Below are 13,128 nucleotides of genomic sequence, written 5' to 3'. Positions count from 1 at the left end.
GGCACTCATGCATAGAGCCCTTTCTCTCCTCAGCACATGATTTCCTGTAATGGTATTTGCATGAGAAATTAGATATCATCTTTCTAATTAAGCTCATAAGCATAATCTCATTGCTCTTATCAATTCTGCTATACACGAGTTCAAAAAGCACACCAACATCAGTGGGGAGAGGCATCACATAGCCAAAACCCATAATGCTTATCTTTCATCAGATAATGTGGATATGTGCATGAGAAATGGAAAATGTGTGTGGTTACTAGCAGAGCAGTTGCTACTTGAGTCTGTTTTTTTTTTTCATGCCGCTTTTCACTTTACGGAAAATAGTGTCTCAAAGCCCCCCAGTGAGCAAGACTGCAAAAAATCTGTAAGATACTTAGGGGTATGAGGAAGAAACCTTGGGAGGAACTCACCGGCTCAGCAGGTGGATTTCACCTCCTCAGGCTCAGATTTAAAGTGCCCCTATTATGCTTTTTCAGATAATACCTTTCATGTAATAGCTGTTTGTGAATGTGACAGACCTGCAAAGTTTCAAAGACCAAAGTGCACAACAAATGGAGTTGTTGTCTCCCAAAAGAAAGAATCGATTCTGAACTGCTTGAAACAAGTTGTCAGCATTTCCAGCCTTACTTCAAGTTACTCAAACCTACAACATATTGGCATAATGCCCACCTATGGTTTTTCGTTGCACAACAAACTAAATAAAAAATGAGCACTTAGAAACTTCCTGCTCAAGTTATGCTTCGCTTCTTCTAATGTTTCAGCATCCGACTCTGGCTCGAAATGATACAGTAAAATTGACACCATTCCTTCTCTTCACATCACTGTATACAAGCGGCGAGGAAGCCTCCGGTGCTGAAATTCAGATACGGTAATGGGCTTTTTGTTTCTGACACGCACTGCAAGCGGTAGACCAATCACAACAGACTGGGCCATTTGACCAATCAGAGTAGGCTCGCGGAAAGGAGGGGTTTAGAGAGACCGGATCCTTTATCTAACTTTTTCAGACACTGTGAGAAAAGAGGTGATGCTGCAATGTATACTGAGAAAATTAAGTGAAGTTCACAACGTGATTTCAGGAGCCATCTAATCTTTCAATTGACTCTGGAGCATATAAGCAGCCACTCACCTTGCTCTGGCATCAGCTGTTTTGGCATCCCTCCACCTCCCCAACTCCACCAACTTCATTTAGTCTTACTACCATACTCATCATTCAAGCATTAGTAGTCCCACTGGGGGGTATTTCTAAGCTCGCTTCCTTGAGCCCCTCCATTGCGGACAGCAAGCTAACCTTATTAGCTTAAAGATCATATCGTGAAAGTGCTTTTTGAGCTTGGATGCATGTCAACTTGTTCCATAATAGCAATGTCATATTAGGGTGCATATGCAAAGCTAGTTAATAAATGAGTTAATGTGTTATTAATTGTATATTTGTCAGCTGGAGGGATGCTGGCAGTGGTCAGTGAAGCGTCCATGTCTGGGTGTAGTTGGCGCTAGGTGTGGCACAATGTCAGTTTGGAATGGAGAGGAACACAGATGCAACAAATTAGTTGCATCTGCTGTTTGTTAATGTGCTGCCAGAGAAGAGGCTTAGAGAAAACCATTTTCAAATCATATGTATCCATTATGATATTGACAGCCTAAGCTTTATGTCACGTCACTAATCCTGGTTTATTGAAAACAGTCTATTCAGTGTGAATTTCATTGTGAAAATCCAATTTGATGGGTTTTATTTACCATGAAATGTGAATATTTTTATTTTATTTTATCGGTCACATACTTACTTTGTATACTCACCGGAACAATTTTTAATCAACTCTGTGATATGAAGTAATTTCACTGATTTTATTGAGATTTTTTTTTGCATTGTTCTGGTTAGACCAGTTAAAATATGCGTTTGTCAGTTTGTGAGTGTTAGTCAGATATAAAAGTCATAAATAATTGACTTCTACATGTTTCTTTAACACTAACAACAAATATAAACATTTGCATTTCTTGTGAACAGTAGAGTTATGATCAAGTATATTAAAGTAGTCATGTTTCCATAATCATTGAGAATCATAAGTTCCCTCAGTACGTAATCAACCTCACTGTCAGTCAGTCTGGTGTACACATACACACCTTTCATCTGCTGTATGAAGAGCTCTTTAAAATAGTACGTCGCTTAAGGAAATGCTGAATGTAATAATGTATAGTTTCACTCCACTACCTATTTAAATAATTAAGTACTTTGGGGCTCATTTAAAGTTTTACACAAGAGAGATCTTCTGTGAGCTACAAGGTTGTTAATCAATGGCATCAATGGCATCAATGTCTGAAGCCATGAGCTAACCACTATTTTAACATACTTTTTAAAATAATCATGTTTAACAGCAGAATTCATTACCCATGATTCAACAATAGAAATCTCCACCAATCAGGAAATTGCAACTAGCAAATCCAAAGAGCTGTTTAGTGCCTGTCCACTTTCATGAAGCAAGTAAACATTCGTTTTATTTTAGTATCATTGAGATGGTATTACAGTTTTTATGACAAGATTTTCCATCATTTATAACAAACGCTTCCCTGTCATTGATGGGTTTTATGGTAAGGGGCGCTGTTACGAACATTCTTCGTACATCTTCTGAAATAGTACAGTATCTCCGGATCCAAAAACAAGCGAAGAAGATCTGTATAAACCAGGAATTAAATTTTTTTTTCTGTGTTCATTTGAATTTTATTCAAAGTTTTATTCATTTTGTTGTGTTTTTGTAGACTGGCTAACGTCAGACCTCGTCTCATTGAGACGTGGTCTGGGAACCACATGGTAATTTTCTCGTATTTGAGGCGTGGTTTACGAATGCCCAGAGCCGTTTATTGGGCGCTACGAATGTCTATCAAATGCACCTGTACGTAGCTCATAGCCAAACGTTTCAATTATAACAGATGACGTATGTAGAGCGACAGAAATTCGACGAAGAAGAAGACAAACATGGTATCCAGGCTGCCTAGCAGCGTGAATAAAATCGCGGAAACCCAGGCTAGTGTTTTTGTAATTTTTTGTAAAAAAAAAATGTAATGTGTAATATGTCTAGGCTATATCGTTTTTAGTATTTTTTTAATTTCCGTTTTAGTTTTAGTTATTTTAGTATATCAACTTAAACTAAATGTAAATGAGAAATGTTGCCTCGGCAATTACACTGTAAAAAAATTGTGTTGGTTTAATTTAAAAAATTTAATTCATTAAAATAATTTTTTTTTTGTTAATACAATGGAGATTGGTTTAATCAACATAAACTCAAAATATTATGTTATCTGAACCACATCAATTATCTAGGTTTGTTTAACAAAAGAAAAAATGCTGTGATAACAAATCATGAAAATATTGTTTTTACAGCATAGCCGAACTAAGTTTTTTTTTCAACCTATTTCATTCTAGTCCAGGTTTATTTTATTGCAAGTGGTGAAGGTTTTTATGGTTTTAGTTTTAGTTAACTATAATAACCCAGGTAAATACATACATATTTTGCAATTCATGTAAAATATATTGTCTTTATATAATCGGCATCTTTAAATCACGTTTAATTCAATTGTCATTCACAATGCTTCATGGGATTGTTGTTCTTTTCCTCATTAAAGTTAAAAAGTACACAGTCTTGTACCTTTCTCTTTTTTATGAGAAAATAATTTCTGCACTATTTCCCAAAAAAGTTGCTTTTTTGTTTTGTTGGACAGGTAAGGTAATTAATGAGACAGGGATAGCTCCAGGTTGGAATGGGCTTGCTGAAATATATACAATGCTACAACAGATATGAACCCCTAACCCAGGGGTATCCAGACTCGGTCCTGGAGGGCCACTGTCCAACAGAGTTTAGCTCCAACTCGCCTCAACACACCTGCCTGGAAGTTTCTAGAATGCCTAGTAAGACCTTGATGAGCTGGTTCAGGTGTGTTTAAATGGGTTTGGAGATTAACTCTGCAGGACAGAGACCCTCCTACCCAACAGGCAGCTTTCGACACTTTTCGCAATTGTAAAGACCGGCACACCCAGGGCTTTCTTGGCTTTTTCGACGATCATTCTGAACCGCATCAATTGATGACAGCGCAGCGTCTAACGCCATTATGGTATCGATACTTAAAGTACACAAAAAAAGTGCTAGCTAAATAACTACTGTTGAGCCTTTAATATAAATGATGCCATGGTTAACATCGTTAGCACTAATAATATTTGATGACACATTTATCATATGATAAAATACAGTGCAAATGACTTCCATTTCACTGCACTGATTTGCAAGTGATATTGCTTAAGCATCCCATTTGTAATATAAAATGTGTTTGTTTCTAAACATGAGAAGTTCTTCACATCCTTCACATCCAACAAAGCCATTTAAAATAAGCAATCTGTTATTTAACATATCACTGAACGCACTCATTATTCATTATCTTTTATCTATTGAATAATGAAAAAACTAGTCATCCATCAGAAAGCGTCTTTTGTTTTGGGCTGTGAGTAGAATTGCAGAAGTGTTTCAGTTATTAGAAAATTATACATTTTATTCTGGGCCAGTGCGAACAGTCTAGAGAGAGTGAATTCTTCAGACAAATCAAAACAATGTAACTAGACAAGCCAAAGATACATTGCGGCGAAAAGAGTAATTTATAAGTTCCTGCAGCTCATTCCAGGTGAGGTGACAGATACGTTTCACTTCTTGCCACTGCCCTCATTGCGTCTACATTCTCTGCGCTTTGTGTACAGCTCCGCACTCATTTCTCACCAGCATCTGTTGGTCTGGTGTTGCACTGTGCTGTTGTACTCTCTCTAATGTTAGCAGTCAGCCTGAAGAAACATCCTGCCTTTATTAATATATCAGCATAGAGGAGAAATAGGCCTGCTCTTCAGAAACTCAAACATGCAATAGCACAGGTCTGCGGTGTTCTACCGGAAAAAAACAACAACACCACATGCACACAGGACTCCGGCGCTTTGAACATTACATCAATGTTTTTGTGGCTTTCTCCCACCGGAGCAAAGATTGAGTTGAGATTGAATATTAAGCTGTTGGATGAACATGTGTAATGTTCTCACAAAATGAAAGGATCACTCATTATGAGTTTCAAAGCCAATGGCTCACACAAGATCAGCGGAGAGACACGGTGCATTAAAACAAAACAAATATGTTTGTCTGCGAATTAATTAAAAAAACCTGCCAAATGTTGCGTTGTTGGGCTCTAGTGGAAGAAATTGTTGGCGCAGACAGCCAGCGGTTGCGTTTTTTTCCATCTTGTTTAGATTATAATGTCAACTCACGCTGTGGCTCACGCTCAGAAAATTAGCCCGATAATTCATAAAGCGTTCGGGGTGCGACTCGCCCGTGTCGCCCTCGTTTGAGGTAAACACGACGAGAGACATCAATGACACCGTGCTTTAATCTTTCTGCTGATTAATTCCACCCTCACCTGAAAAAAAAACACACAAAAAAAAACGAGCTAGTTAAGGAAACTTTTTTAGCCCTCCTTTTGCGGTTTCAAAATAGCTGATGCAAAATAATGAGTCTGGGCTTAATTAGCAAGAGCTACTTCACAGGAGATAAACAAGTAAATGATTAAATCCGTTGATGGTCTTGTTGGATAGAGAGTCTGCCGCATCCGATCTCTGTTGCCATGGAGACAGACGGTGACTCTGCCGGTTTCTCTCCGTTCAGCACGTTCGTTGGATCGTTTCAGGCGATAGTTGCAGATACCTGGTTGCGGCGCTCAGCGAGCTCTCTGCTGAAAACAGAAGGTGTGAGATACACAACATCGATCGTATGGTTACGGGCAGATACTCTCTGATCAAATGACAGGGTGACATTCAGATTTTATTCAGAAACTGCCGTTTTCTTCTCAAGACCTCAAGCAAAACAGACAAAAAAGACAGAGCTGGGCTGAGATTATAGAACAGCAGTTATTGGAAAAAAAGCTTCTGCATTACCATGTTTTGCATCTTTATTTTTGTCACTCGGTATGTCATATACATGGAATATATGACATACATATAGTTTTGACATCTATTATATTTTTTCTTCTTTACAGTAGAGAAACAACATTGAGATGACACACTATTTGGTTTCTAAATTGAAGCTTTTTGTTAAATAGTGGCATATAAATCCTTTTCGGTACCTCTTAAGATCAACATCCCACTAAGTCTTCATTCTCTCGCATCTATTCACATTGTGTCGTCAGTAATGCAGTGTTTTAAGTTCAGTTGTCAGTAGTTGTAGTACTTCACAATGCAGTAAAATTGTTCCAAAAGTAAGTGTCTTGCACAAGCGGGGACGTCGCAGTCCCATCCACACCAACATGGAGTTTCCAAAGCAATTTTTTAATTTATCCAATCAGCTCTTGGGATACGTGAGGCAGGCCACACCTCTAACCCCGTTGGAAAAGGAGCTGTCTTTTTCGTCCCCCACAAATGGGGTTTGTAAACCGTCCCCCTGCTGCGCTTCCCCGAAAGCGGACCGATCCTCCTCTCCTCCGGTCGCCTTGGACAGCAGTTTGGCGGCGGACTGCGTGGTTTTCGCCCCTGATCCCAGTACGGTCATAGAAATTACAGTCTTTGCTCTCCTAGAGCTTGTGCCTGATCCCAAGGCCGTTGTGTAGGTAACAAGGCTTTTGTGTTTGATTTGGCCCCTTGACATCAGTGCAGACTCGGAGCAGGTGAGTGTCTGTGGATCCTGCACCATCGTAGAGGAGCTGGGAAGTGATCGGCTGGGATTCGCCACAGCCTCGGGATTGATTAGGTTGTAGCTGGAAGCTCCCCTACCCCTGTTGTGCAGCTTGTTCCCGCCTCCATCCCCAAAATCAGGTCCCTGAACCGAGGGGATAATGGGTACGGAGTGTGCTCGGAAAGAAGGGGGAGGAAAGGTGGTTCCCTGGTCAAGACGAGTGCACGGAACATCGGTGTAGCCCATCTTTCCTTTAGAATGGGCGGAAAGCATAATTTGCATATTCAAATTGCAACGGCTTTGTTGATTGCTGTCCGAGTGGGACTGGCACCTAGAGAGCGAGACAACGAGGGAATTAGTACTTACATCTCTTCAACATCACACTGATTTTGTCCGTTACACATGAAAGAAAGTGCTCGGCCACTTAGAAAGTAGTGAAAATTATTTTATAGCCTAAAAAAAACAATCACAGCAGAGATCAAATTAAAGGTGGTGGGAATTTTGAATCTCAGTGTAATTATGTATAATCTGCAGCTTGTGCTGTGTGCCAGTGGCAGGGTATCTGCAGGGTTTTAAAAATCTAATTTAAGGCTTTTTAAGACATTTTCTTTAAAGGTCTGTACAAATAATATCAATTGGGCGGTGTAGAGGAAGATCTATGGTAACATGCAAACCACAAAATGACAGTAAAAAACATGATTTAAACAACGTTATAGTTAAAATAATAGGTTCTGATAAAAAACAAAAAGATTTATAAAATGATAAACCTCAGTAAACACATTTTTTAAGAAAAGGAATTAGACAAAATGATAAATTATAGTATTTTAAAATATTAGATATAAATTAAATATTTAAAATGACTTTAAATATAGCTAATCGTATCCAATTTGTTTGATAATCAAGACCTTTCTTGTATCATTTAAAATATTTAAGACGTCTTATGAATTATGAAATTTCATACAACTGAATTGAAGACTTTAAGGACCCTGCTGCATAAGTCACAATGAAATGAAAGTAGCAACAGATCTGACATACATCTGAGTGTAAGGAATTATTGAAAAATAACAAAATTTCGGACAGGAACTTTTTTCTATGCGTTGAATGGATTTTGAAATGTCAGCGTGGCACGCAAAAGTGGAGATTGCAGATGAATTCAAGCTTCCGGGATTAAATGACTGGACAAGTCCTGCATACGTCACCAGAGATAACTCTGTCGTTTTTCAACGAAAGATCCGAATAAAGAAAAACAAAAAACGGAGAGAGAAATGTATGCACGGATTGTTCACAAAACGATCTATAACATTTAGAAAATGGATACTTTTCATTTAATGCAGACTTTAACACTGAGCACTTTCTCTCTTCCGATGGCTTTATCATAGATTTAAGCCATTCTTATCAAAGCCTGTGTATCCCTCACCCAGACCTATGATTTTATGAAGACCACGCTACTTGATTTAGCTGTGGTTTTGATCTGCAAGAGGAGACTTCTTATCGAATCCAGCACACCTTGTGGTGAAAAAGCAAAACAATTTGTTTTTTTGCTGAGAAACTGTTGTGGAGTAACACTCAGATCTTGCGACGTGACCCGACCCGAGTTTATCTAGGGTTTTGTCAGATGTAAAAATCATAGGAAACATTGTGGCTTTCTCGGTGTTAAGGATTCAAACTAGCACAGTTATCACACTCTCATCTAAACCTTGACAAGATGACATTTAAATACAGTTTTACATAACATTAAATCAGACACGTAAAAAAATGGTGTGCTTTGTCACTTCCCAGAAACCCCAGCTCATCTAACCACTGAGTTATTGTCTGACATCAAAGACTGTTAAATAACAGGGCTTAAATAATTGAGCCCTATAACACAATGCACGGGTATTAAAAGTGTATTCTAGCTGCAGGTTAATCCGGCAGATCTCAGCAAATCAAAACAATATCTAAATATAACTGCACCGATGGCACACACAGTTTCAATCCATATTTCATCTCTGACAGGTAAATACGTGTCTTTGCAGAATTTTTTTATATATAAAACTGACAACATTCTGTGGGGGTCCTGCTGTCATAGTGAGGGGAATAAGCGAGCTGTGTGTGCCCATCTTCCCCCCTCTCCTCACTTTTTTTTTTTTTTTCACCATTAGACTAGAGGGTGTCTCCATGGCAACAAGAGAAAGGTTCGGGGATGGTGTTGGTGTTTTAAAGCAGTTAAGTCTAGAAATAGGTCAGCTCAGCCCCAGCCTGTCTCTCTCTGGGCCGGCCAAGACTGGACTAAGAAAGGTTCAGAAAGGCTTATCAATATTTAATTAATCAAGAACAATAATAACAATAGCTGAATACTGTGGACCCCTGTGGAGGGGTAACCCACTGGTTGTGCTTTCAGACGCATACTTAAAGTAATTAAGCAAAAGTCGAGGTAACCCAGCAGATAAAAAAAAACAAAAACACACACACACACAAAAAAAACTGAGATCCCTGCTCCTGACATACTGGGAAAAAGAAAACCCCATTCTGTAAGCGTGTTAGTGCGTATGTGCTTGATCACATCCCTTAAATGAGTCTCCAAGCTCAAAGTGGCACTGTTTAAGAATGTAAATTATGGAAATAGGTCAAATAGAGAGAGTTTGGCAGTGATCAGAGTTTACAAGTCGCTGTGAAGCTGGATCAAGTTGGCATGGTAATGAGAACATTGCTAGGATATTCGAGAGCAAAGGCCCGTTCACACCCAAGGACGATAACTATAACGATAATGATAAAGACGTTGTTCTAACAATCGTCCTAAAGAATAGTTAGAATCACTATAGTTGGAATCACTTTCAGAACCAAGTTATCTAGCTGATGAATGATAAAAACAATAACAGCTAACCAGAATCCGCTCGAGCTTTTAAAGCGACAGACAACAGAACTGCAGCGCACGCATAACATAAACAGAACGTTATCGTCCACTGGTGTTGGCGCTAATATAGTTATTGTTTTAGTCATCTTTATAGTTATCATTCTTGGTGTGAACGGACATTAAGTGCTACTTGTGTACATACACCTATTTAACTGAAGGTTATAGCAGCACGTTTCTGTATTTGGTTGCGTCGTGAGTATTTGCAGCACTTGCGTTTTCAAACTGATGAAGATGTTTTCTTAATTTGCTGGTGTTTTTTCTATTTGCATGTGTTTTCTTCAGTTGCAGCGCAACAAGCTCTCTCAACCTTATTTTTGTCTACAAACAATGTCAAACTATGTCCAGAAGTTTGTGGTTGGTAAGATTTTTTAAATGTTTTTGAAAGAAGTCTCCAACGTTCACCAATGCTGTGTTTATTTGATTGAAAATACAGTACAACAGTACTATTGTGATTTATTACAATTTAAAATAACTTTTCTATTTTAATTTATCCTGTGATGGCAATATTGAATTTTCAACAACCATTATTCCTCAAGTAACATTTCTTATTATCAGTTTAAATTTAAAATGGTTAATATGCTGCTTAATATTTTTGTGGAAACCAGGATAAATCTTTTTAGGATTCTTTGAAGAATAGAAAGTCAAAACAGCATAAATTATAAATATTTTTACAGTCTTTAAAAAAAATAAAAAAAATAAAAAAATCAATTTAAATGCACCTTCACTGAATAATAATAAAAAAATATTTGAACTGACCCCAAACTTTTGAACTTTACATGCATTACAGGAGAATTCTGCCATTTTTTCTGACCCAAGAAATGTAATTTCCATCACATTTCAAATGATGATGGAAATTACGGTGATGGCAATCATATTTAAAAAAAAAAATTATAACTAGCCTTTTATGTATCATTATTGCACAACATTATTTTCTTTGCATAAATTGACAATAGCACACCCTGATTGGTTTATTTCATTCGTTGTTTAGATAATCTACGTTTTAACAATGTAATTCATATTTTAAGAATGGATTTTTGTGTTTTAAGATTGAAAGTCTGGTATAAAACATTGGTAATAAAATTCATGCATAGACACATCTGAATTGCTAAAATAAATAATGATTATTTATAATTAATTATTTATTAATAAAAATGAAATCTGTCAGTTTTGATAAAAAAATGAAATAAAAAAACCCCTAGAATATAAAAGTGGCAGTAGTTAAAAACACACACACATGAACCCTTAAGAATCAGATGAAAATAATCTACACTGTGGAGATAGAGCTAAAAATGTTTTTGTCATTTTGTTGCATTTTATAGCTCACCTTCTCAAAGATTGTGGCATCACCTCATTGACCTCCACCTCCTGGAGATGTTTATAGGAATGAAGAGAATCTCGAGATCCTCCAATGAGATGATGGCCCGCTCTAGAGATGGGCGGAGTCCACTTTGAGACAGCTCGATAATTGGTTACCTTGTGTTTTAGGGCGGGGCTTGAGGAGAAGGAGCAGCTTCTGTAGAAACATATAAAAGCTTCCAAAGTGAGAAGACAAAGATCACAGACTATTTCAAAGATTTTATACAAGACAGCCTTAGGCTACCACCTGGCTCAAATGCTAGAATTCAAGATAAATAAATGCTTGTTGGAAAAAATGTCAGAATTCAGAAATGCTAATCATCATGGTTGTTACCAATTACAATTCTTATTATAATTATTTTAACTGGTTCATTTTTGACGTTAACATATGGTGCCATATTGAGAGCTGATTAAATTTCCTCCATTGCTTTCACTTCTGTGGAGAAGGACGGAGTGTCAGAAGTTTTACAATAGATGTGAAGCTCTGGGAAAGTACCTGCAGCGCTTCCCCATGGAGAGACTGCGATTATGATTTGGTAGGGAGACTTTAGAGCTGCTGAGAACTATGCTGGCAGCCTGTGGAGAGGAGAAACCATGGGCTCTTCTGCTCTGTAGAGACGAACAGGAAATAAAATATATTATTGCAAGCGAATATATAACTATATAATAGATGACCTCATTGATGATCATTCTTATGCATGCATGACTCATGGGTCTTTCTATCCATGTGTGAATGTGTCATGGGTGTCAACAGAGGGAGAGTTAGAAAGTGAGAAAGTTGGATGAGTGGATGCACAGAAGTGATGGCTGGGATGTCGTGAAATGTTAAAGGCTCACTTCATGAATATTAACTAGGTTATGCAAAATAACATTAAAATTAACATTGAGATTAGAGATGTCCATAGAATTATTTAAAAACAATTTCAATAGCACGTTGACTTGCTAAATTATCATTGCACTGGATTGAGAGAGAAATCACTCTATCTAACCAGGTTCACATGCTTGAATAATTTTGTGACATTTCATTTGACAACTTCATTCTTGTATCTGCCACTGTCTGGCCAGGATTTTGTAGGTCAGTGGATGCATGCATGGATCAGCGACTGGGGCTTGAATATGAGTTGTTGGTCCAGCAGTAAGATTTTTTACATTTGGTTCGGGGTCTATCATCAATTATTTTAATAAGTCCAAATTGCAGCTGAACTGTAGTGTACATTCACGACATGTTCGGGGGCAGTACAATTTTGAAGTATGTTATGCTCACCACCAAGGTTGAATTTATTTGATCAAAATGCAGTAAAAAGGGTAATGTGAAATATTATTAAAAAATGTGATGGCACAGATGAATTTGCAGCAGCGATTAGTCTAGTTTACAGTGTCACATTATCCTTCAGAAATCATTCTAATATGCTGATGTTGTGCTCAAGAAACATTTTTTATCATTATCAATGTTGATACAGTTGTGCTGCTTAATATTGCTGTGGAAATCAGTTTTTTTTCTGAAACGCATTTATTTGAAATCGAAATATGTGACAGTATAAAAGTCTTTACTGTTATTTTTTATCAATGTAATGGGTCCTAGCTGAATAAAAGCATTCATGTCTTTCTTTAACTTTTGAATGGTAGTGATATGAGAAATGGGAACGCATTTGTTTGCATTTTGTTTCATGACTTAACTAGAACGGACTGGCTTTCCACCAACGATGACAACTGCAACAACCACTCAGCAAAACATTAAAATCTAATTCCAGCGCCGAATTGCCACTCGTTATAACACGCACTAACAAAATGAAAACTCAAGCTCAGAAGCTTCCTCTGTATTATACACATCCCTGCCGCAAGCTATTTCATGAAGTGGTGTGGACACGACCCGCCGCCAATGACATGTATGATTACTCTTGTGCTGTACAGCATCTCATCTCACTTCCCCTCACTTGTACAGACATGATAAAAGTAGGAACACACATGCACAGGCCAAAGACGAAATAAAGGGATCATGAACTCTGAAAAGAGGCTGTATATAGATGCTCACTCTGTGATATACAGGCCCCTCAGTGAGAGAAAGCCACTTTAATTAGACTTTACATATAAACTGCAGATTAAGCGAGACACACTGATTATTCACCCTTTTCGACTACCCCAGTCAGGAATTAATCCCAGACAAGATTACATTAATGAATTCCTGAAGTATTTTTT

General features: G+C 37.7%; 1 protein-coding gene across 4 annotated transcripts in view; it reads right to left on the bottom strand.

Moving 5' to 3' along the window:
• Positions 1–5,578: 5,578 nt before the first annotated feature.
• Positions 5,579–13,128, bottom strand: part of nrg3b (neuregulin 3b) — a 136,966-nt gene continuing 129,416 nt past the window's right edge. For 3 of the 4 annotated variants that reach the window (XM_079594433.1, XM_079594431.1, XM_079594432.1), the window contains 3 exons: positions 11,429–11,541; positions 10,901–11,089; positions 5,818–7,014 (listed from right to left, as the gene is read on the bottom strand). In XM_079594433.1, coding sequence (XP_079450559.1) covers positions 6,354–7,014; positions 10,901–11,089; positions 11,429–11,541 — 963 coding nt within the window. In that variant the 3' untranslated portion in view covers positions 5,818–6,353. Of the gene's footprint in view, positions 5,746–5,817; positions 7,015–10,900; positions 11,090–11,428; positions 11,542–13,128 lie in introns of those variants that run through there. The other variant, XR_013795576.1, reaches the window with a different exon arrangement.

The sequence above is a fragment of the Phoxinus phoxinus genome, assembly GCF_949152265.1.
Source record: "Phoxinus phoxinus genome assembly, chromosome: 21".
NCBI classification, from domain to species: domain Eukaryota; kingdom Metazoa; phylum Chordata; class Actinopteri; order Cypriniformes; family Leuciscidae; genus Phoxinus; species Phoxinus phoxinus.
This window is presented reverse-complemented; position numbering and strand designations above follow the sequence as displayed.